The sequence below is a fragment of the Macaca mulatta genome, chromosome 2, assembly GCF_049350105.2.
Source record: "Macaca mulatta isolate MMU2019108-1 chromosome 2, T2T-MMU8v2.0, whole genome shotgun sequence".
NCBI classification, from domain to species: domain Eukaryota; kingdom Metazoa; phylum Chordata; class Mammalia; order Primates; family Cercopithecidae; genus Macaca; species Macaca mulatta.
In genome coordinates, this window is record NC_133407.1 from 160,957,487 (window position 1) to 160,984,101 (window position 26,615).

The window sequence follows — 26,615 nt, forward strand, 5'->3', positions numbered from 1 at the left end:
TCCCTATGAGGGAGATCAAACATAGTAATAGTTACCATTTATTCATTTCACAAATATTTACTGTCACCTATGATTTGTGCCACACATCAAACTAAGTACTTCTTGTAAGTACTTAGAACCTTGCTTCATTTAGTTGTTATAACAACACTAAGTGGTAGCTATTATGATCCCCATTTACTGAGATGAAAAATCCTATGTTCGGAAAGATTAAGAAACTTGCCCAAGTGCTGACAGGCAGAGCTGAAATTTAGATCCAGGTCTGATTCCAAAATCCATACTCCTTCTACTAGACTGCCACTCATTAACAGACCTACTAAGTGCCAACAGCCTTACAGTTGAGCTCAACATTTCATACCCACTCTTTGCCAAATGGTGGAAATACAAAAAATGAAAGAGTCATTGAAGTATCTTCTAATAGAAAAGGTCATTGAGGAACTGGAGGACCTGGGTTCCAGCTGAGCTCAGAGCTAGCCCTGAACAATACCTAACTTTGTGGGGTTCCATTTCTTCCTCGTGAAATGAGGAGATCAGTTTAAGTTGAATATGCACTTACGGAGCATCTGTTAGGTTAGGGTACTGTAATGACAGGATCACTAAGTCCCTTCCAGTTCTTATACTCCGATTCTGACTTAAATTGTAAGGATTAATGAAAAGTAGTTTCCTTTTTTCCATTCCATTTGTTCTCTTGCTGACCTTTTCCCAATATTCTACTTAGCACTCCTGTTCCTTGTTGGCCAACTCTTTTATTCTATTGCTCCCCCACCCCCAATATACACGTTCACATTTAAGAGCTGCCTTGAAGTAGAAAAGAGGCCAGAAGTCCAAAGAAAGCACAGGCAAGAAAGGGAGACATGTCAACCTCTCTTGCCCTGGAGGTAGAGGAAAGGGAAGGGACAGTACATGTGACATTTTCATGATATGAACTCATCTTTTTCTTCCGCTTGTTTTGCTTTCTAAGCACTATGTGTGTCTCAAATCCTCTTTTTTTAAACTGCCATCTTAAGCCAGTTAGAGAAAAAAAAGTTTTCTGAACGCAGAAGAGAAAAATAAGCACATGGGGAGAGGAAGTGTCCTAATGTAGAAACACAAGAGTGGGAAGTGAAATATGTGAATTAGGGCTGCCCATAGCTTCATAATGTTGGAAAAATTACATGAAGGCAACATAGCTCCAAGTGTCATTGATATTACTAAATTTAAAAAACTCAATTTAAAATTGAGTTTAAAAATCTCCCTGTGTAAGGGGAATTATTTTCTAGATGACAGAAACAATTTAAACTGTTTACTTCCTCCAAAAGCCAGTGGAACCCAAGCTGTCCCACAGCAGTTTTATTATAGAAATGTTCCAGCAATAACATCATTAAGTGGTTTTAATCATTACCTGTGATGGCACAACAATGAGACAATGTGTGATGGTTCATAAAGTAACTGCTTTGATACTTGATACTTTTTATGAGGTATTAGACTCCTGTCAACTAGAAGAAGGCTTGGAATGAGTAAACTTTACTATGTCTAAAAATGTTAAGGGTAGAACAAGAACATGGAAGAAATAAATAAAAAACAAACAAACAAAAAGACTGATAAGAAAGCAGGACTCCTGGCTGGGCACAGTGGCTTATGCCTGTAACCCCAGCATTTTGGGAGGCCAAGGTGGGTGGATCACTTGAGGCCAGGAGTTCAAGACCAGCCTGGCCAACATGACAAAACCCCACCTCCTCTAAAAATACACAAATTAGCTGGGCGTGGTGACGCATGCCTGTAATCCCAGCTATTCAGGAGGCTGAGGCATGAGAATCGCTTGAGCCTGGGAGGCAGAGGTTGCACTAAGCCAAGATTGTGCCACTGCACTACAGCCTGGGCAACAGAGCGAGACTTTGTCTCAAAAAAAAAAGAAGAAAAAAGAAAAAAAAGAGAAAAAAAGGAAAGGAAAGGAGAGGAGAGGAGAGGAAAGGAAGGAAGAAAGGGAGGGAGGGAGGAAGGGAAGGGGAGAAGGAAAGGAGGAAGGGAGGGAGAGAAGGGAAAGAAAGAAAGAAAAGAGAAAGGAAGGAAGGGAAAAAACGAAAAGAAAGAAAAGAAGGAAAAGGGAAAGAAAGAAAGAAAGAGAAAAGAAAGAAGGAAGGAAGGAAGGAAAGAAAGAAAGAAAGAAAGAAAAAGAAAGAAAGAAAGAAAGAAAGAAAGAAAGAAAGAAAGAAAGAAAGAAAGAAAGAAAGAAAGAAAGAAAGAAAGAAAGAAGCTCCTCATAGTTAAGGAATAAAACTCAAATTATTCCCATGGCTGAACTCTTTGATACTTCTCAGTGGAATCACAAATAGACTATTATCCAAGCAGCAAACCTAAGAGTCAGAGAATGTGTGAGTTTCAGATAATGTAAGGGCCATCCAAGTCCAGTTTACTCGACTCTTAGACCAGAACATTTCTCACTGAGACACAGTATGTGTTAAAATAGTATCCAAAGAAGGAATAGCACCAGGGACACTTCAGATGGGTTCTTGATTTAAAGGTCCTTGAACTTGGGAGGCCAATCTAAGGCATATAGGTTATAGTTAAAAATCATCTCAGGAATTAAAACAAGCTTATGTGGTGTTGTAAAGTTACTCCAATTTTAGATAATTACATGCTTTTGCATTAAAAGTCATCATACACCACTCTTCATAAACAAGCTCAGTAGGAGAACTAGTTAGCCTCTGAATTCATGAGAAACCTGGCAGGGAAACCCAGTCCCACTCCTCCCAGCACTTTGTAGTTTTCCAGAACTCAGTCCTGCTCCTTCTGACACTTCTATCCTAGCATCCCTCAGGGTTCAGCAGTTTCTAATGTGTTATAACTGGTCATAAGCACTGTTGTACTGGGGACTGTGATGTTACAGTAATCTGTAGTATCAAGATTTTCATGTTTGCCTGACACTATTTTCTACCACCTACCATTAACAAACCCCATTTTATGAAATAAATTCATAAAAAGATATTTAAAAATAAAATTCTGCTTATATATTAAGTCTAATTTTTCCATTTAATAGGAATGCAAAATTAGAGATACATTTTTTTCTGGAAAAATACTGACCCTAAGACATCATAAAATCACATGAACATTTCCATAACCTCTTTAAAATGATAATAAAGGAAAAAATATAATTATAAAATGTTAACTATGCATTTATTACTGAAGTCAACAAACATATACTGAGTAGTCACCATGTGTTGGGTAGGCACTGTGATAGGCAAATGAGAATGTAAAATTAAAAAGCTAAAGCCCTTGCCCTTAAGAATCCCTAAAAAGCAGGTGAAGCGTCACTTACCAGCACTGTAGCAGGAATATAAAGAAAAAGAAGGCAATGGTTTGGCCTGCCCCTATGCTTATGTTGCCTATGACAAGAATACAGACAGAGGTCTCTGCATGTCCTTCTTCTCTTCTGACCTCTGGCCCTGGTCTATATATCAGGGCTTTGCATATATACATGTGGAGCTGAAGGTCCAAACTCCATCTAAGCTCCATCTATCCCCTCCAAATAGCTGCCCCTTAGCTATCTCTTAGGCCTAGGAAGTACACAGCAGGGATGCAGCCTACTCTTGGAAGAGCAGGCCTGGGAAAGAGGCTTGTTGTAAGGACTGTTTTTGGGGTCTTGTGTAGCTAGTGCATAAGATTAGAGGGTGGAGGCCAGGGTGTGCACATCCCCTTGGCCCTATGAAATCCTGAGCCCCACATGGAAGGGCAAGGCTGAAAGCCAGAATGGGACACCCTCAGGCATGAAGTCCAGGACAGGGAATCTATGGCATGGTTTAAAGTGGTACTGGCAACACAGTGGGGAGGTGGAGGACGGATGGTCTGGCGAACCGTCAAGGTAATATAATAGATATGGCCAGGCGAGGGGGTGGACACTGGTGAGGAGGGCACCCACAACTCTGTACAAACATCCAATATGTGGCTATTATAGGCCGGAAGCTAAGAAAAGCAGTCTGACCTGAGAAATACAAGTTGGAGGTGGATTTGGTTGGGGAACAAACACTGGAGAATAACAATATTTTAAAAATAGAGGAATGGGAGTCGAGCAAGACGATTGAGAAGGAGCCATTATAAGGCAGAAAAAAAGTAAAAGAGGAAAGACTGGTATCACAGCAACTAAGGAGAGATGAATTCCAGGAACATAAGAGTAAGTGGTCAACATCATCACATCAAAAGAAAGATCGTTTATAATAACTAAAATGTAACCACTGGATTCAGCAAAGAGGAGGTCATTTGCAGTCTGAGGAGAAGCAGTTTCAGTGGAGTGTTCAGCATGGAAGTCAGACTCATGAGGAAACAGAAATCTAGATTTAGACTATTTCTAGAAGAAACAGATGTAGGAATAAAAATTAGGTATATAAGCTTAGCAAAGTGAACTGAAAAGAAAAAACATCCAGCTTAAATGAACAGTCTGAACTAAAAAGTCTCAACACTTTCACACATTAAAAGATAAAATGCAACTCACGATTATCCTAATGCTTTCTAAGCACTTACGAAAGAAGCTGGCTTTCAGAAACTAATACCTATTGATCTGGGCTGACTATTAAAAATGACAAAGAAAAACAAAAGAGGAGTGATTCACAATCTTCAGTACAGTGAAGTCAACCACACAGTTTAATATTAATTGTTTATGTCATCATTACATGCCTCAGTTTTGTTTTACCATGTAATAGTTAAGGTCCTTGTAGGTCAGGATCATGGCTGCAGTCCCCACAGGCCTCACTTCCATAGCACTAAGGCAGTGTGGATGCTCTCGGGAACTCACAGACTGAGCTCAGCACAGGGACATGCAGTCACTGAAACACACAACTAAACTGCGTTTCCAAAACCACACAAAGTTATCCAAATGCACACGTCAGATCAGTTCTGTTGATAAATTTTAACAAGTTTAAATTCAGTAATAACAAAAAAGAAAAAAGATGACTAAGAAATATTCTCAAAATAAAGCTTTAAAAACAAAGATGCTTTAGGGTGTTTTAAAAGCAAGGCCAACGTGACATGACTGTCTCAAGCACAGTGGACTTTGGAAGGGTGGGCAGAAGTTAGGAGTGTGAGGAGGCAGCTTCGTCTCCTGGGCGATAAGCTCTGGAGCAGAAAGGCAGTTGTCCGGAAATGGACTAGTTTACGGGGTCTGACTCTGGCTTCCTTACCTGAAACTCCACATCTGAAGAAAGCAGGTGCATCCTCACAGTTAATGGACTGCATTTCTCTTACACCTCTGCAGGACAAGCTGGGAGAGATCTGTCAGGAGGCAGATGTGTTGCCTCCTCCTTTAGCCCAGTCTCCTCATACTGACTCCTTAACTCTCTCCCGTTTCTCCATCCACCTCCCAACCCACGGCCCCCAACTCCCTTTTCTTCCCTCCTCTCTGAAGTCTTTTTCCTTTTCCCTTTTCTCCTTACCTAGCCTCTGTCTTCTTCTGGAGCCTGGCTCATCCTATCCCCACAAGCCAGATGGAAAAGTAGATGAGGGGGAGTGTATTAGTCCATTCTTATGCTGCTGATAAAGATATACCGGAGACTGGGTAATTTATAAAGAAAAACAGGTTTAATGGACTCAGAGATCCACATGGCTGGGAGGCCTCAGAATCATGGTGGAAAGTGAAGGAGGAATAAAGGCATGTCTTATATGGCAGCAAGCGAGACAGTGTGTGCAGAAGAACTGCCCTTTATAAAATCATCAGATCTCACGAGACTCACTCACTATCACAAGAACAGCAGCATAGGGGTAACCACCCCCAGGATTCAATTACCTCCCACCAAGTCTCTCCCACAACACATAGGGATTATAGGAACTACAGGTCAAGATGAGATTTGGGTGGGGGCACAGTTAAACCATATCAGAGGGGAACTTCTCCTGCATTGGCAGAGCAGGGATGGTGGAGACGAGGGAGGGAGACCTGGGGCTGCCCACTAGCATTAGCACTGCCGAGACTGCTAGCCTGTGGCAGGACTAGGAGAAGACCCAGCTAGGCTCAGCTCCGGGTGCGCTGCAGAGTCCCACTGCCCTCAATTAGTGCTCCTGCCCACAGAGGACAACGCCTGCAGGGGCGCGTGGGACAGCGCTGGTGCACAGCTGCATTTCTTTTCATATTATTCAACTGACTATAGCTTTTCACACAAATGCCAATAGCTGAAGTGCAAACTGAAGATCTACAGTTCAGGTCCTCTAATGTACTTGATATTGTAGCTTGCATTTAATACTCTGGTATTCTAACCTTTTGCTTTCTGATATCCTGGAAGAAATACCTACGATTCCTAAATTATCTCTACTTAAATAATGTGATGTTTTAGAACTAAAATCTTTAGAGTTTATAACCCAACCCCTTCCAGAAAGTTAATAACACATGTAAAATCACATTTCTAATTTTATAACTTTCCTTTCTCTAAAACGTATGGCGGGGGCGGGGGGGGGGGAGCTCCAGTCATAAAACTAGCTAGTGGCTCAGCCAGAACTAGAAATCGAAATTATAGCTAATTTCATCAGTCCACAAATCTCTGCTCTCTCACATGATCCCATTCTGAAGGTTCTCTGTTAATAATAATAATAAAAAAATTACTGATTGTTAAGAAAATCCAATGTTCTTAAATCCAAAGGCACACAGTACAGAATATTTTTATTCTGTTCATAAACCTAATTTATAAACCTCTAGTTTATTATGACTAACATTGATGCTAACATTAAAGTTGGCTTTTTGGAAATCTGGCAGACACTTCCTCAGTGCTATTCTAGTATTCAGAATTTAAATTTTATATATTTTTAATATGAAGTAATTTAGAATACATAAAAATACCTCCAAAACTCAATATGTCAATAGTTCAGAAACTTTCTCCCAATTCCTAATTATGCCATATCAAAATAAACTCTTAGGTCATATTCTTTAAAAAAAAAAAAGCCTTTAAAAAAAGTCATGTTATAGGATTTTTTTGATGTTGAAAATGGCAAAAGTGCTGGAAATAGTTTTCCTTTATTTAGCCCAAGAAAAGGTGGGCAATAAAAAGGGTTTGAAATGTTATGAATTACCTACAGAAAAAAGGAAGATAGGAAAAGAGAAATAGACGTGGTGGTGGAAAAGTAATGAGCCTTCCAAAAACTTTGGTATCACAGCCTGTTTGCTTTCATAAAAATCTATTTTATTTTTGTATCCTTTACTAATTTTGGTCAATAATGATTCAATTAAAAATACCTACTGAGTATCTGCTATGGTCAAGGCACCTGCAGCTAGGCACTAAAGGGAATATGAAGATGAGTATTACAGTCTTGGCCCTAAAGAAGCTTTTAATATCTTATCAAATACCAGCTATAGAAAATACATTAAAAACACAGTGAAAATAATATTAGATTAGCTATCACGGGGCTTAGCTTCTAGTCTTAGCTAAATTAATTAACCATATAATCTTTAGAAAATCACATTCTCTTTCTGTTTCAATTTCTCCAAAGATACTTTCTGTCTCACAGGATTTTTTTTTTTTTAGGCAGGGTCTTGCTCTGTCTCCCAGGCTGGACTGCAGTGTGTGAAGGCAGCTCACTACAGCCTCAACCTCCAGGCTCAAGTGATCCTCCCACTTCAGCCTCTCAAGTAGCTGGGATGAAAGGCACGTACTACCACACCTGACTGATTTTTAAATTTTTTGTAAAGACAGGGTCTTGCTATGTTACCCAGGCTAGTCCTCCTGGCCTCAAGTGATCCTCCTGCTTTGGCCTCCCAAAGTGCTAGGATTACAGGCATTAGCCACCGAGGCTGGCCTCTCACAAGGTTTTTTTTTTTTTTTGAGACGGAATCTCACTCACTTTGTTGCCCAGCTGGAGTGCAGTGGTGTGATTTCAGCTCACTGCAATCTCTGTCTCCTGCGTTCAGATTATTCTCCTGCCTCACCTCCTGAGTAGCTGGGACTACAGGCACATGCCACCACACCCAACTAATTTTTGTATTTTTAGTACAGATGGGGTTTCACCATGTTAGCCAGCTGCTCTTGAACTCCTGGCCTCAAGCAATCTGCCCACCTCAACCTTCCAAAGTGCTGAGATTACAAGTGTAAGCCACCAAGCCCAGTTTCTCTCACAATATTTTTATTAAGATCATATACAATAATCTCTCAGCAATGCAAAGGGGAAAAATGGCCTTAGTACTGGTCTGAGAGATGTCTACTTCCCCTCATTTTGTTTCATTCCTTGTTTCTTGTCACATAACTTTTATTTTGCCTTTTTGTTTAAAAGTATATATTAATACACATTCATAGTAGAAAATTTTGAAAAGAAATGCATAAAGAAGAAAAAAAATCATCTATAAACTGAATACCCCAAGTCAGACAACCACTACTAATATTTTGATTTTCCAGTCTTTTCTTCTTTCAGTTTTTTCCCTAATGCATCTCTCTCATGCTCTCGATCAATCAATACTTTTTTTTTTTTTTTTTTTTTTTTTTTTTTTGAGACGGAGTCTCGCTCTGTCGCCAGGGCTGGAGCGCAGTGGCCGGATCTCAGCTCACTGCAAGCTCCACCTCCCGGGTTCCCGCCATTCTCCTGCCTCAGCCTCCTGTGTAGCTGGGACTACAGGCGCCCGCCACCTCGCCCGGCTAGTTTTTTGTATTTTTTTAGTAGAGACGGGGTTTCACCGTGTTCGCCAGGATGGTCTCGATCTCCTGACCTCGTGATCTGCCCGTCTCGGCCTCCCAAAGTGCTGGGATTACAGGCTTGAGCCACCGCGCCCGGCTGATCAATCAATACTTAATCATACATAGGTAACCACAGATATCATACTGAATATACAGCTTATGCACTGAATCATTTTATAGTCTATCAAGTGTTTTCTCATTTCATTATTCTTTATAATAACTGTTAATGGTTTGTGATATTGTATTATACAGATATATAAAATCTCATTTAACCATTTTCCTAATGTTGGATAGTTGTTTCCAACAACTTATTTGTGAATACTAATAAAGCTGGTGTGAAAATCTTTGTATGTGAATATTAGCTACTTTCCAAATTATTTCTTTAGGGTAAGTTAAAATGTATGAACACTCTAGATCTTAGGAAATATACTCGCAAACTGTTTTTCAGGAGGGTTAGTAGTAATTTACATTCCCATCAGTAGTAGCTAACAGTGTCCGCTTCATCAGCATAGAGTATCACTATTTAAAAATACAAGCACACTGGGTGAGGTGGTGCACACCTGTAATCCCAGCACTTTGGGAAGCCAGGGCAGGTGGATCGTTTGAGCTCAGCCTGGACAATATAGTGAAACCCTGTCTTCACAAAAAATAAAAAAATTAACTGAGTATGGTGGCACATGCCTATAGTTTCAGGTACTTGTGAAACTCAGGTAGGAGGACTGCTTGAGCCCAGGAGATCAAGGCTGCAGTGAGCCACAATTGCCTGGGCAACAGAATGAGACCCTGTCTCAAACAAACAAACAAACAAACAAAAAATAAATAATACACATACACACACACATACACACAAACACACACACACACTCTCTCTCTCACACACACACGTAAAACTTGATTAGTTTCCTATTCCTGTTATAACAAATTACCACAAACTTAGTGGTTAAAATGATACAAATGCATCATCTTACAGTTCTATAAATCAGAAGTCCAACATGGGACTCCAGGGCTAAAATCAAGGTGTTCGCAGGGCTGGGCTCCTTTCGAAAGGCTCTGGAAGAGAATCTGTTTCCCTGCCTTTTCCAGTTTGCAGTGGCCGCCCGCATTTGTTGGCTTAAGGCCCCCTTCCTCTGTTTTCAAAAGCAGCAACTGCAGTTGCTGGAAAAGGCAAGGAAACATTCCTCCGACTTTTCTTCCTCGCATCTATCAGCCTTTCTCTTTATGATTTTCCTTTATTTTCATGTTCGAAAAAAATATCTTTCCCATGTGGAGATCAAATAAATAGCCCCATATATTGTTTCTCAGCTAAATATGTAACCATTTCATTTATTTGAATTTATTTTGATACATCATATGACACGAGGATACAAAATGGTCTTTTCCTTCCAAATAGGTAGCCAATTTGCTTGTGGCAGAGATGATTAACTATTACCCCAGCATCATTCTGTTTTCCTTCTAGTTACAGAGGACCTTAAGTTTTTGCAGGAGTAAAAGTGCCCCTCACAGTTGGCTGGGGCCTTGTTATTACTAAGTTCAGGCCAATGAGACTAGAGCAGGAAGACCTCCTCCATGAAGAATGAAGACAACTGCTTCCCTGTGCTCTGCTTCTTCCTGTGGGGTACAATGTGACTACTGTGCTGATGAACTGGCTGTTTACTATACTGTCAAGGTCATCTACCCGGGGAGAAGGTAGCAAGACAGAGGGGACCCAGGTCCCTAGACGACCTTGTAGATCAGAACTGCTACCTGCCCTGGCCCACCTGCTTACTCTGGACTATTAAATAAGAAAGAAATACCGTCTTCTTTGAGCCACGCTATTTTGATATCTCTTCATTACAGCAACTTAACTTGTCCTCCAATTGAGAAATTAGCTCAAGAATTGGGGTGCTGCATTCACAAAGGCACAAGATATTGGCACTGACTTAGTGGTCAGGCTGTAGGCAGAAAAGGCAGGTGACCTGTGGCAGCAGCAATACCACTGCTTGTGATGACCTGGGATTGGCTGGAAAAAAATCAGAACATTACTCTGTGTTTCCTGCCCCTTACTGAGTTTAGGATGGCACAAGAGAGATATAAAGAATTAGCTGGTTTGCAAGCAGAGATGGAACGGACAAGAGCTCTGCTAAGACAGTTTCTCTGCCCGAGGCCTGCAATATAAATTTAATGAGAATCCAGAAATTTGAAGCCTCAGGTTGCTTCTGAATCCAAACGGCAGGAAATAAAATGTGCTTCGGAGCCAGTCTAGCAGCAAAAATTAGGTTAAGGGTGTTATCTTTCTTCCCAGGCCTACTTTTTTCAGATGGCATTAAGGTAAGGCTACCACTAAATTGAGAAAATCTGCGATGGGTACCCAAGCTGGTAAAGGAAAGATGAGACTCAACAGGTATAAGAACCATTAGCAGAAGGAGAAATATTTTGGCATGGCTACAGTTCATGGAACCTACCTGATGTAAATAGACCAAAAGACTACTAAGCATATGAGGGAGGTATATTGCCAAGATACTACAAAACACTTCTACCAAGGTTTAAGATTGCTGGATCCCTAAAGTAATCTTCAGGTTCCCAAATCAGCATCAAGCAGAAGGTGAAATGTCCAACAACCACTTCAGGTGTGGTCACTGGGGATAATGGACAAAAAAGAGCCTTCCAGAGGACAAAGCCAAAAGCCACAAACAATAATCAAAGAAATTACTCTCAGAGAGCCACAAAGATCTGATAGAGCCCAGAGATTCTGGATTCTGAGCTGGATACACTAATTGGACAGGACTTCGAGTCTTCTCCATTGAGGAAGGATGAATGTGTTCTCTGCATGGAAGAGGGGAGTGCATGGACATATAGAGGCATCTGACAGCAAAGACTCCTAACTGTTTCCGCCTATTTATTCTCCCTTTCTTTGTTTTGGTATAGCATCCTTGAGTTTAACTACATTCACTGCTGCTGAGCTGCTTTTCCAATCTCTCTTCCAGATCCACGTGGCCAAGTTTTAAGTCTGCAACCAATGAGATATGGCTAGAAATGACAAAAACAGGCTGGGCGTGGGGCCCACATCTGTAATCCCAGTACTTTGAGAGGCTGAGGCAGGCAGATTACTTGAGGCCAGGAGTTCGAGACAAGCCTGGCCAACATAATGCAATGCCATCTCTACTAAAAATATAAAAATTAGCAGGGCGTAGTGGCAGGTGCCTGTAATCCTAGTTACTTAGGAGGCTGAGGCAGGAGAATTGCTTGAACCGGGGAGGTGGAAGTTGCAGTGAGCCAAGATCACGCCACTGCACTCCAGCTTGGGTGACAGAGTGAGACTCTGTCTCAAAAAAAAAAAAAAGAAGATGTGGTCACCTGCCTTGGATATCCCACTTCCCCTCCTGTGGGCTGGAATGACAGCCAGATACAGACAATAATATCACCCTAGGAGATGCTGGAGCAACAACAGAGAAGGGACTTAGGTCCTGGAAGACCTTTCAAAACAAAGCTGCCTACTTCCCTTGAATAGTCCACTATCGTTTGGACCAGGGGTGTCCAATCTTTCAGATTCCCTGGGCCACACTGGAAGAAGAAGAACTGTCTTGGGCCACACGTAAAATATACTAACACTAATGACAGCTGATGAGCTAAAAGAAAAAAAAATCACACAAAAAAACTCATAATGTTTTAAGAAAGTTTACAAATTTGTTTTGGGCCACATTCAAAGCCATCCTGGGCAGCATGCATGCCATGGATTAGGCAAGCTTGTTTTAGATTGTTTTTTGAGAGAAAAATGAACTACTACCTTATTGAGCCTCAATATATTTGGTTTGTTATACAGCTCAGTCTGTACTTTACTGATACTAACATACACTGTCAATAAATGTTGATGGTTAAATTATAAATTTAAACGATGAAATCTGAGAATCAACAATTGTTAGCCATGTCTACTATGTCCATTTTTCTATTCAATTTTCAAAAATGCTCATGTTACTTATAAGTTATCTATTATATTTGCAACACCATTTCTCCTAGTTTGCATTTTAATTTTATAATGTTTTAAAGCATAAAGCTGCAAAATGTTGTTAAAATGTTAGCCTAACTCTAACCCAAAAACCTTTTTCCTTTGTGATTTGTGTGTTTGTCTGTTTGTTTGTTTTTGTTTTTGAGACAGGTCTTGCTCTGTGGCCCAGGCTAGAGTGCAGTGACGTAATCTCGGCTCACTGTAACCTCCACCTCCCAGGTTCAAGTGATTCAGCCTCCTGAGTAGCTGGGATTACAGGCATGCACCATGCCTGGGTAATTTTTGTATTTTTAGTAAAGACTGGGTTTCACTATGTTGGCCAGGCTGGTCTCAAACTCCTGACCTCAGATGATAAGCCTGCCTCAACCTCTCAAACTACTGGGATTACAGGCATGAGCCACCACGCCCTGCCTTTATAAATCTTTTTACTCCCTTTTTTTCCCTGCTAAGTGCTTATCATGACTGATCATCTTTTCTTATCAATCTTTCTTATCTGAAGTCCATCTGACCACTATGCAGAAATACAGTCATGAGTTTTACTTGCCTTGAGTTGTCTGCAGTTTTAAGAGTCAAATTAAGGCAAATAGACTTATTAGAGGCTACTCCTTCATCTGCTTTAAAATAAGACATTAAATGTATTGTGTGATTATATTTTAGGATGGACAAGCACAAAGCTATTTGTTTAATCAATTATTATTTAAAGTGAAGATGGGAGGTAGTTCTCAAATTTAAATGAGTATAAGACTAGGGAACTAGGAAAGTAGTTGTCAAATTTAAATGAGCATAAGACTAATTAAAAGAGCTTGTTAAAACTGCTCATTCTCAGGGTTCACTCAAAAGCCTAACTCAGTGGGACTGGGTTGGGGCCCAGGGATCTGTATTTTAATAAGCAGGTAGTCTGTGAATTATATTTTAGAAGACATTGATATATGGGAATCTGAATCTTCTGTATTTTACTGGGAAGAGTCTTAGTTGTTAAATCTACCAATTGCTCCTTTTTACATCAAAAGATTCACATTTCTATGCTGGGGAAATTTATATATAACTCTTCCTTCTCTTTACTTTTCTCATTATTAAAGCTCTGAGGTGGTGATTTTAGTTTTACTTAGCTAGTACTTTCAGTTAAAAAGGTAATACAGGATGGATACGGTGGCTCACACCTGTAGTCCCAGCACTTTGGGAGGCTGAGTTGGGAGGATCACTTGACCCCACAGTTTGAGACCAGCCTGGGCAAAATAGTGGGACTTTGTCTCTATAAAAAATTTAAAAGTTAGCCAGGCGTGATGGCACATACCTGTACTACCAGCTATGTGGGAGGCTGAGGCAGGAAGATCCCTTGAGCCTAGGAGTTTGAGGCTGCAATAAGCTATGATCATACCACCACACTCCAGCCTGGGCAACAGAGTGTCTCCAAAAAAAAAAAAAAAAAAAAAAAAAAAAAAGTAATATATGCACATGGTAAAAATATTCCCAAAAGTAGTAAAAAAAATAAAAAGTAAATGTCCTTTCCACTTCAGACTTCTATTCCTCAGATGCTTTCCCCAGAAAAAAACCAATGATACCCTTCCCATTTTTTTCTAAGTAAGAACATGTTAAACATAATATTCTAAAGTTTGCCTTTTAACTCAACAATATATTTTGGAGATATTTTCATATTAGCACTCACAGGACTTTTACTTCCTTTTCACAGTGCAATATGATTCCATGATATACTGCATCATAGTCAGTCCTTTGCTGAAGGCATCTGGGTTACAGCCAGCCTTCTGCTATTACAAGCAAAGCTGCACAAACATGGTAATTCTTGCAAATTCATAGAGCTTTATATGTGGGCTGATTTTCCGTAAGTGCAAATATAGGTGTAGGTTAAAGGACATGTATATTTGAATCTGGTAAATACTGCCAAAGTGCCCTCCAAATAGAATGATGTCCCAAACTGCTCATACATCAGCAGTGCCTGTTTTTCCCCACATCTCAGGCATAGCACATTATGAATTTGTTTTCATCTTTGCCAGTAAATAGATGTCTGCTATTTTAATTGTCATGTATTTAATTACAATGAAAGTTGAATATTCTCCTGAGTTCTCTCAAGTTCTCAAGAAAGAACTCTCTTGAACTTCTCTTGAGTTCATGCCATTTATATTTTGACTTCTGTAACTGCTTGCTCATATCTATTACCTATTTTCCTCTTGAGTTGCTATTTTTCTTACTGATTTCAAAGAACTAAGGAATTACTCATTTGTCTTATTGTTGCAAATATTTCCCAGTTAACTTATCTTTTGACTTTGTTTCACAATATATTCAATCATAAAGATAATCTAAATTTTTACACAGTCAAATGTATCAAGGCTTTTTTTTATGGCTTCTGGGATTTGTGTCTTAATTGGAAGGCCCGCTCTACCCTCAGATTCTGTAAAACAGTCATGCTCTAATACTTTTATGATTCATTATTTACATGTAAGTCTTTGATCCAACTGGGATTTACTAAGTGGTAAGGCAGGGAGATCTAGGTTCTTTTTCCTATTTATTCATACAGCTAAGCAGCTGTCACAAAATCATTCACGAAACAATTCACCTTTTCTGTTAGGGTCATTTTCAACATAATCCTGTCAGCTGCAAATAATTTCACAATGGAAATCACGTCTGTAATCCCAGCACTTTGGGAGGCCAAGGCAGGTGGATCACGAGGTCAGGAGATCGAGGCCATCCTGGCTAACACAGTGAAACCCCGTCTCCACTAATAATACAAAAAAATTAGCAGGTGTGGTGGTGGGCGCCTGTAGTCCCAGCTACTCAGGAAGCTGAGGCAGGAGAAGTGCTTGAACCTTGGAGGCGGAGGTTGCAGTAAGCCGAGATCGCGCCACTGCACTCTAGTCTGGGTGACAGAGCAAGACTCCATCTCAAAAAAAAAAAAAAAGAATTTCATAGTGTAGTGTATTTCTAGAAAGTCTATGTTTACTAGAACCAAACTATTTAATACATGCTGGTAAACATTAAGTATTGTTAATATTAATGAAAATTACACTGAATTGAAAGATAATGTGGTGTGTATTGGCACATGTTTACCTGTGTAATAAACCTGCACATCCTGCACACGCAACCCGGAACTAAATAAAATTTAAAAATATACATGGCATGTGTTATGGGAATCACTGGATATACCTATGATTAAGAGTAGATATAACTTACTATAAGTTCACCCTCCGGAAGTCCTTACGTTGTTTACTGGGAAAGCAATATAATATTTCACACCATAGAGTAAGCGCTCATTGCAATAGAGTGATGGCATTTACAATTTTGGGGGGTATTATTTGGCTCCAGATCATAGAAAAAAAATGCTTTATAATTTGTTATTCCAAGTTCCTTATTTACTTAAGAGAAACGTGGGAAAATAATTTTTTTCCTGAATTTTCATCGGTACTATGCAAATAAAAGAAACACTGATACTATATATAAGTAGAACACCATTAGGAAGAGCTTGTCAGAATGCTGCTATTCTCATGTCTTGATACTTAAGGGAGCTAAGACACAGGAAGTCAAGGGTGCAGAGGAGCCATTCCAAAAGGCTGGGTCAGAAGCTCAAAAAGTTCTGAGTGAAACAAGGCCACAAAAACACAGACTTCTAAATGCTTGTTTCAACACTGGCGGAGACTGAAGCTTAAAAGTGATGGTTACAGACTCGATTTGTTGAAAATACATGTTCCAAGTGTAGCATTTTCATTTTAACAGCTGCATCATGCACTGTTAATAATACTGCTTAAAAGAAATGCTTAAAGACTACAAAACGAAGTCTTATTTCAAGGGGTTAATACTCCTGTAGTCTTTATAGATGAATGACTAAGATTGAAAAATCAATTTATATACTCTTTTTATGAAAGATTCAATCTCTGAACTTTTTATTTCTACTTCTTACCTGTTCTACATTTGCTTACATTTCTTTATGAATTGTTTCTTTTTCATACCACCTTCTCCAACAAGATGGACAGTCAACTCTATTATTCCCAGAATTTTATATCTGGAAAGGATATAAAGGGATATGAGACTGGAGACAAGTAATAGTATGCATGGCCCAAAACAGAAGAAAAGCTAGCAAAAATAATAATAGGCATTTTTTTTTGAGATGGGGTCTTGCTATGTTGCCCAGGCTGCTTTCAAACTCTAGGCACAAGAGATCCACTTGCCTCAGCCTCTCAAAGTGCTGGGATTACAGGTGTGGGTCACTGCACCTGGCCTTAATAGGCATTTTAAAAGAAAGCAGTGTTGAATTTAAGCTTACATGAAAATTTGTACTTAAAATCTGTGGATGCTTGAAAAAATACACCTCTGCATGTTTGAAAAATTAAGAGCATCTCAAATACAATAATGAGACTTGTGTTAAAATCTAACTCAGAAGGATGGAAAATTATGACTAGCTTTCCATAGAAACCAAATGACTGTACTATCTCCCTTTTAAAATATGAACCCTTGTACCCTAAATTTTCTAGAAAGAGAACACATTTTGAAAATTCAAAACTGAACATTTATTTTGAAACTGAAAAATTCTGTTCCAAAAGAAAGTCAACATCTTGTCCCTGAAATCCACTCTCCCCCACTTCTATGTTCCCCATCTGTTAATGGAATCGCCAATTTCAGAGTCTCTCGAGTGAAACTTCCAGCAATATCACTCCCATCTCTTTTTCTCACATTTCCCCTCAGGTCTGTGCCACCCTTTCCATTCCCCCAACTTCCCACAGCATGGAATCATTCTGGACTCCTTTCTCTTACTCCCCATATCTGGTCCATCAGCAAATGGACCAGAATATAATTATATTTTGAATATTCAAGATGATCAGAATTTGACCACTTCTCACCACTCCCACTACCACTACTATGGTCCAAGCCACCATCATCTCTCACCTGGTTTATTGTACTCGTTTCCCAACTTTCCTTACTTATGCCCATGACCTCAAGCTTCAGTCCATTCTCAGTGGAGCAGCCGAACACCATGGCACTCTCAGCTCAAAACCTCCAAAGGTTTCCTAGCTCAGAAAAAGCTGAGGAGATGATGTGGTCTTAAAGAATCTGGTCCCACACTCCCACTACCACCCCGTAACTGCTCTGACTTCATTTGCTACCTGCTCTTCCCATGCCACACCAGCCTCCCTGCCAGGCATCCCTGTCCCTTCTTCTGCCCTGAATTCTTGCGGTTCTCTCTGCATATAACACTTGATTCCTAGATACTGCATCATCCATTACTTCTGTCAGGTTTTTATCCCAAAAGGTGATCTTCCCAGTTAGGTTTTTCTTTCTGAAATCTTACCATCCTTTCTTTGCCTTTTCATATCTTTCTTTCCTATTTTACTCTCCCTGGCACATACTATATGTTTTACTTATTTATCTAGTTTATTGCTGGTTTCCCTGAGTGGAATGAAACTACATCACATACACAGTATGTAATGTAATGTACATTACATAGTAAATTACTACGTACTATGTAAATGTACTATGTACTATGTAACGTACTATGTAATTTACTACATTACATAGTAATTTTTATCTGCTTTGTCTTCTGTCATATTCCCAATGACCACAAGAGAGGTTGGCACATAGTAGAAGCTCAGTGAATTCTGTTGAATGAATGAATGACCTAATAAATGAACCAACAAAAGAATGACTCCAGCTTGGGGTCCCACTGTATCATTCCAGGTCTTCTGCCAGCAATCTCTACCCCTTATAATCAATCCAACATGTCTCAATCCATAGTGAATATAACACAGATCTGAAACTAGCGCTCCTCTGATTAAGAGCCTAAGGGGCTTCCCACTATCCAGTGAGTAAAGTACGCTGTTAATAACATAGGATGGCATCGAGACTCTTTAGAATCAAAATATCACCTTCTAACCTCATCTCTTTACATCCCATTTTTACACCTTAATCTGTAGACCAATATCTCTCGAACTTGAGTAATTTATGGGTCCTTCTGAAAGGAAAAAAACTTCTCAATGACTCTCAAGGTCACATTCAAGGACCCCAGTCTGGGAAACACTAATTTAAGAAATTGGCATCCTGGTCAACAAAAACATCTTTTTATTGCAGATTATTACTGGTAAAATAATATTGTATTATAACCAATATAAAAACAAAATTTAAAACCTTCGTATACCTTACACTCTCTAAGAATAAATCCATGGTCCCAGTTGCAGAAAGGCTGCTATTTACAAATAAGACTACCTATCCACCCCAGAAAAGACCTATGCTTACCTGCCTCCATGGCTTCACTCTTGCTAGTCCCCCATCCTGGAATACCCTTCCCCTGACTATAGTTACCAACATTCTACTCATCATTCAAGGCCGAGTTTAATTACCACCACCTTTATGGACTCCTCTTTTTGATACCTGCAGCCAAAACTTCTACTAGTCTCTTGGGGCAATTTTGTATTTCTTCTGTAGCATTAACTACACTATTATATAAATAGTATGTTATACTATTATACTTACAAATGGTATGTTATACTATTATTTTCTCATGATAATTGTTCCTGAATAATATGAAGATTAACTTGCCCTTTTTATTTCCACAACAACCAGTATAGCGTCTTCCATGACAATAAATGTCAATTAAATTAATCATCATATAAGGTAAAAAAATAAATGCTTCTATAAATATGACCCTTTACTGATCTTCTTAAAAATGTGTACACAAAATAAAATGAAAAATGAGGGAGAAATGTTATTGACAGGACTTACCTTCTTTTAAGCATTAAGTCTGATACAGGTATGCATCTTAGACCAGTTCCCAAAACCATAAGGAAGGATGTCAGGAGCACAGTTATCCGGAGACCTAAAATGAAAAGAAAAACATTGAAATTACCTTGATTTTCTCCTAAGTCCACTGTTAAAAATAAAGATTACTTTTAGTCAATCATACTGACATGATATGCTAATATTATGGCTTTTCTGTATAACTTTAAAAATGGGGGAAAAAAAGACGACAAACCGTACATGCTGAAAATGAAATGATGGGCTGGGCATGGTAGCTTATGCCTGCAATCCTCCTTGCACTTTGGGAGGCCCAGGTGGGCAAATCACCTGAGCTCAGGAGTTTGAGGCTAGCCTGGGTAACATGGTAAAACTGTCTCTACTAAAAATAAAAAAAATTAGCTGTTTGTGGTGGCACACACTTGTAATCTCAGCTACTTGGGAGACTGAGGCATGAGAATTGCTTGAACCTGGGAGGCAGAGGCTACAGTGAGCTGAGATCGCACCACTTCACTCCAACCTGGGCGACAGAGTGAGACTCTGTGTCCAAAAAAAGAAAAAAGAAAATGAGATGATTCTAACTTTAATGGAAAACAGGAATGTTCATATCAAAGACGGAGGAAGAAGTTCTATTAAGTTTAATTTTTCAAAAGGAATGTCTAAAATGTTCCATTCAGATATAATACTTAAAAATATGGCAAATAATTTTAAAAGACTAGATATTTTAGTTTTACATCTCTAATAGAAAAATTTGAATTTTCAAATGTAAGCTGCTAATAAAAAAACTCTTAACTGTCCCTAAAAAGTATTTTAAGGTGATAGATCATAGCTTTAAGATTTCTCAAAAATGACAACTAGGGAACTACATATTTTATAATCAGAACAAGCTAATGCTTGTTAAAGGGTCATAGGAAGTGGTCCTCTCTGATTATCAATATAATCAGTCTTTATTTTTTCTTGATTTATCCGACGGTTTTCATTATAAAATAATGCTTAATAATGTTAAAAAATCATGGCTTAGGACTTTAGAAGACAACGTGGATCAGATAGTTTTTTCCCATTGTATTCCAAACACAACAATTACTTTGAAAATGTGTGTCAGTGGTTGTTCACACAGAGGGCAAAATATACAAATATAAAAATAAGATAATCAGAAATAGACACAATATTCTAGCTATGGCAGAATAATCTAACAGAACTCTTTCTTCCTATTGTTGGAATGCTACACCTCTGTTAATACTAAATTAACATATCTTACTGTTTGTGGCAGTCACATCATATAGGTGGTTCACACTAAGTCTATGGCAAAGGTAGCCACATTGCTTCAAATTTTTCCCAAATCCAACATCACCTCGAAACCATTTCACACAGAGAACAGACATAAACTAATTAATGTAATATTTCTTTTTTTCCCAGGGCGCTCTCTCTCTCTTTTGGCAGAGGGTACATGGTTAAATGTTTGGTTTTCAAAGAGCTACTCTGCTTGAAGGAAATTCAAAGTCAACAAGACTATAATTATGCAGATCAAACATAGCAAATAAAATAAACTTGAGATCCAGATCAGGCATACACGCTACGTTAAGGATAATTTGTGATATGAACTGAATTACTTTATAATATTCTTATATAATCTGAATATGATTAATACAATTTACCAGAAGGAATACCATAGGGAACTGTGTTTCTTGGTAACAAGTAATGCATACATACTGCTCATTTACTGCTTCTACTAACAGAATACAGACTTTAAAAATCACATTACAGCCACAGGAAACAGAGTACAATTAATAAAAAGTACATACATGGTCATAAATATCCTAAAATCACAAGACGTTGCTCTTATAAGGATATACTGGGTACCCTACAAGATACTGAATAGAATTTTTATAGGTTGGGGACCATAAGGCTTACATTCTACATGATACTTATTTTTTTCTAAAGAGTTTGTTTGCAATTAAGGTAAGCAGACACCAAGCAAAGCAATGAGGCTTTATTTATGGCCATATGGTCCAATAACTAGGCTTCCTATTGTTACTGCTAAAGGCTACCATACTTCACTCAGTTATGCTTTTTATCAAATATTTCGCAATACAACAGCTAATATAAACTTTTAAGAGTAAAGAAATTGTGAAAAACTGCTTACTAAAGCAACCTCTGGCCAGGCACCGTGGTTAACGCCTATAATCCCAACACTTTAGGAGGTGGGAGGATCCGTTGTAGCCAGAAGTTTGAGATTAGCCTGGGTAACATAGTGAGACCCCATCTCCACAAAAATACAAAAATGAAAAATAAAGCAACCTCACAAGTACAGTGTGGTGGCTTTCTTGTGTATTTTAAATTGCTGCCAAGTGTTGTTTAATCTATCCCAGCTGGCGATCTTGAATAAAATGCTTTCTTCATGTCACTCACATCTTGACAAGGCATGACTCTAGAATTCCATGTCATCAAAAAGATATCAACTCATCAAGGGAGAGGACTTATGAGGACCCCAGGAGAATAGCCTTATATAGTTTGGATATTTGTCCCCACTCAGGTCTCATGTTGAAATGTAATCCCCAATGTTGGAGGTGAGGCCTGGTGGGAGGTGTTGGGATCATAGGGACAGATCCTCATGAATGCCTTGGTGATGACTGAGCTCTTGCTGAGTTCACAGGAGATAAGATCTGGCCCTTTAAAAGTGTGTGGCACCCCCCTCCCCCACTTTCTCTCTCCTGCTCCTGCTTTCACCAAGTGGCATGGCTGCTACCTCTTCACCTTCCATCGTGACTGTAAGCTTCCTGTGGCCTCCCTGAATGATGAGCGAATGCCAGCACCATGTTTCCTGTAAAACCCGCAGAACCATGAGCCAATGAAACCTCTTTTCTTTACACATTACCCAGCCTCAGGTATTTCTTTATAGCAATGCAGGAACTGCCTAACACATTGGCTTCTGAGACATATAGGACTGTTACATAAATAGACCCCAAGTGATTACAACAGTAATAGGATGTAAGTGCAAAAGCCATCTGTGAACAATTTCAGAAAAACAAACATCATTGAAAATAAAAACATTTCTTTTCAAACACGGCATCCAACATTCAGAATGCTTCCTTTCAACAGATGCAATAACTCCTTTTGCTGGGGACCACTGAGTGTAGGAATGGAAGCCTCCACTGCAGATGTCTAAAGAATCAGGCTGCAGAGTTGACTAAATCCCTCCCCCAAAACCCACACACCCATAGTGGAAGCGTGGAAAGTCAGCAACAGGCACAGAGCTCACCTGGTAAGACCACCCCCTTCCCTGGCTCCACACTTCCATCAGCTGAAGTGAAGATGAGCTCTGCTGGCTCTGGGGTAGATCCTCTTTTCTCTGCTCATAACCTTCACAGCCTCGTCACCCTAATCTGCCTTGGAGATTGTCAGAACTAATGACATCATGCCTGTTTTTCCTGTTTAAATCAGACACAAAAGATTCAAGATTCACAGGTCATCCTTATCCTGATAGGGCTTTATACATCCCCTAATGAGACCTCATCTCTGCCACCTACCTCCTCAACCCCAGAAACCTACCTCTGTGCCTTCTGGAGTGCTCAGGCATAATCAGTGGAATCACTACCTTCCCGAAGCTCTTCTCCAAACATTCTCTCTACCTTCTTACTCCCAGAGAAATCCCTTACATTGCTTTCCCTGCCACTTCCAGATCATTCCTACTCTCTCTGCCCACAAGTTACCCAAGTTACCTGGTCTTTTTTCTCCCCATGCTTTTAAGAATTTCTCTTTATCAATGGTTTTAAAGAAGTATGAACATGATGTGTGTTGGTGTAGGATTCCTTATGGGTCTTCTCCTGGGATTCTTAAATTTCTTAGATTTGTGGGTGTATAGATGTCATTAAATTTGGAAAATGTTTTGACCATTATTTCTTCAAACATTTTTTTTGCATCACTCTATCTCACTCCATGCTCTCCCTGCTTACTTTTCTCTCTTCTCCTTCTGAGACTCCAATTACATGCATAGTATGCAATTACATACTCCAATTACATGTAAATTGTCCCACAGCTCACTGATAACTCATGTCTTTTGTTTGATCATTTTTAGTCTTTATTTCTCTGTGTTCCATTGTGGATAGTTTCTAGTGCTATATATTCAAGTCACACTGACCTTTTCTTCGGCAATGTCTAGTCTGCTGTTATATCCTGTCTAGTATATTTCTGTCATCTCAGACATTGATTATATTTTTCACCTTCCACATTGATCACATTTTTCATTTCTAGAAGTTCAATGTTGTTCTTTTTTTTTTTTTTGAGACAGAGTCTCGCTCTGTCACCCAGGCTGGAGTACAGTGGCGCGATCTCGACTCACTGTAAGCTCCGCCTCCCGGGTTCACACCATTCTCCTGCCTCAGCCTCCTGAGTAGCTGGGACCACAGGCGCCCACCACCACGCCCAGCTAATTTTTTGTATTTTTTAGTACAGACGGGGTTTCACTGTGTGAGCCAGGATGGTCTGGATCTCCTGACCTCGTGATCCACCCACCTCGGCCCCCCAAAGTGCTGGCATTACAGGCGTGAGCCACCGCGCCCGGCCCAATGTTGTTCTTTTTCTGTCCTCTTTGTCTCTCTTTAATGTGTTCACGCTTTCTTTCTTCTATCTTCTTGAACATCTGTAGTATGTTTACAGAGATTTTTCCATTACAGGTCTTGGGAACATGAACTATTTCCAGCCTGTGTGATCCTGGGGAACTGTTCTGCCTGTTCTTTTTTGGCAGGCCTTCCTCCAGTCTGGGCTAATTTCCTCACATGTATCCTCTGATCAGTTTTCTGCTGAAGACTCAAGAGGAACACCCTGCCGATCCAGAACATTCTCTATGAAGTTTCCTCCTCCATTGTTTTCTACCTGAAGAATTCTAGCTATGTTGGCCTCTTCGAATTCTCACCTCCGTCTCCTTAATTCAGGAAAACTGCTGGGCTCTGAGTGAGCTCCCCATTTCTGTGCTCCTGTCTGGCAATTATCTCTGGATAGTAAACTGAAGCAGTCATAGGGATCACTGCCCTGTCCTGCCCTGCCTGTCGACCAATGTTTGAAAACCATTGTTTTACGTATTTTGTTTTGTTCTAATATTTATTTATTATTATTTTTTAGAGATAGGGTCTCACGATGTTGCCCAGGATGGTCTTGAACTCCTGGCCTGAAATGGTCCTCCTTTCTCAGCCTCCCCAGTGGCTGGGATTAAAGGTGTGCCATGCCCAGCTCCTGAAATTTATTTAGTTCCATATATTTTGATTCCTTATTTTTCATTTTTAATTAAGATAGAAGGATAAATTCAGTTCCCATTACTCCATCATGGCCAGAACAGCCTTTGGTCTAATTTTTTCTGACTAATACCCACTGCTCCTTGCTGTGGTTGTCTATAGACCACCACATACCTGCCTCCCGGTTATTCGCCTTCACTGCTTAAAGATGTCTTGGCTCATTGTTACTCCTCAGGACACTATCCTTTCAAAAACCTGGTGATTTCAATATCCACTACATGATCCTTTCAGTATGCTAGCCTCTCAGATCTCTGACCTCTTGTTCCATGGTCTGAGGTAGGCTCTTAGCCCTACCTTAGCCATCCACGCTTTTGTTTATACTCTGACCTTATCTTTACCATAACTGCATCCATGTCATAATCTCAATTTCTTTTTTTTTTTTTTTTTTGAGACGACGTTTTGCTCTTTGTCTGGAGTGTAATGGTGCGATCTCAATCTTGGCTCGCTGCAACATCCGCCTCCTGGGTTCAAGCAATTCTCCTGCCTCAGTCTCCCGAGTAGCTGGGATTACAGGTGCCCGCCACCAGGCCTGGCTAATTTCTTGTATTTTTAGTAGAGAGGGGGTTTCTCCATGTTGGCCAGGGTGGTTTTGAATTCCTGACCTCAGGTGATCCACCCGCCTTGGCCTCCCAAAGTGCTGGGATTACAGGCCATAATCTCAATTTCAAGCACCCCATTCCTCAACCATGGCCTCCTCTCTTTCCCATTCATTCTCTCTAGTAGTCTAACAAGAACAAATTCTTGATTCAATATGGAATGACAGTTTGGGAGCTTGCTACTTCTTCTCAACCACCTCATGTGTTTTCTTTGTCCTCCTTAGATTCCATGGTCCATTGTCAGATTTCTCTCTACCTAACCCTCTACTCTTGGTCTGCACTTTGTCAGTCCTATTCACCTGGTAAAACTGTAACTGGTTAAATCTCTCTGCCAACTCTGCCCATGCCTGTACTTGCCCAGCAGAACAGGCTGGAGGGAAACACACAACCATGCTGACTGGTCTCACTTCAAATTAATGATCAGTCACTGAAAGCAGCCCTCAGTGCTACCCAACAATCCTACTACAACTTCCTAAACCATGTGTCCTTCATTTTTCCATAAAATAGTTTCATAATTTATCCTCTCTCATTTGTTCCCTATTTGTATCCTCTCTCTCTGTTCCCCTATTCAGGGGATCATTTGTATCCTCCCTCATCAGGGGATCATTCTGTTTCTTATTTTTCTGAGGGGGAAAAAAGCAAAGATAACTTCTACAAGCTCTTATCATCCATCATCTGCATCTGTATGTGTATACTCTTATCTTCTTTCCTGTTACTACTAAAGAATCAACTGTCAATGCTTCCATCTAAGGCCAACTTGTCTACCTGTGCCCTGGAGGAAAGCATCCCATCTTGCCTACATGGCTACAGCAGTTCCTCCCTTTCCCTCCAGCATCATCAATTTCCCTCTTTTTATGGAACTGTTACGATGTTGCATTATATAGATATGCTTTAGTATCTCTTACCGAAAAAAGAAAAAAACAAAACAAAACCCAAACCTCCTTAGTACCCACATTCCCTCTGGCTACTGCCCATTTCTCTGTTGCCCTTTATGGCATAACTTCTTGAAAGAAATGTCTACACTCACTGTCTTTGATTCTTCTCGTTGCATTTTATTTCAGACTCACCACATCATTCCAGGGAGATGATTCTTTTAAAGGACACCAAAAGATCTCCATGTTGCTAAATCCAGTGCTCTATTCTCAGTCCTCACTAGCTGGTTCTTTGTTGTCTTCCCAACCTCTAAATGTTGTAATGCCCCAAGGCTCAGTCCTCTACTCTAGGGAAGCTCCACCCTTCTCCACAGGTGATCTCACCCAGTCCCACAACACTTTTTACACATTTTTTTCTTTTTCTTTCTTTCTTTTTTTTTTTAACCAATAAGAATGAGCTTGAACCAGACCCATGACTTTAAATACCATTATAGGCTGACAACTCCCAAATATGCTGCACAGGCCTCTCC

General features: G+C 39.8%; 1 protein-coding gene across 3 annotated transcripts in view; it reads right to left on the reverse strand.

The window, feature by feature from the left end:
- The window catches only part of SLC49A4 (solute carrier family 49 member 4), an 89,702-nt gene that overhangs the window by 58,098 nt on the left and 4,989 nt on the right, over positions 1-26,615 (reverse strand). For all 3 annotated transcript variants that reach the window (XM_015130003.3, XM_077993808.1, XM_028844583.2), the window contains exon 2: positions 19,318-19,411. In XM_015130003.3, the coding sequence (XP_014985489.1) occupies positions 19,318-19,411 (94 nt within the window). The remainder of the gene's footprint in view (positions 1-19,317; positions 19,412-26,615) is intronic.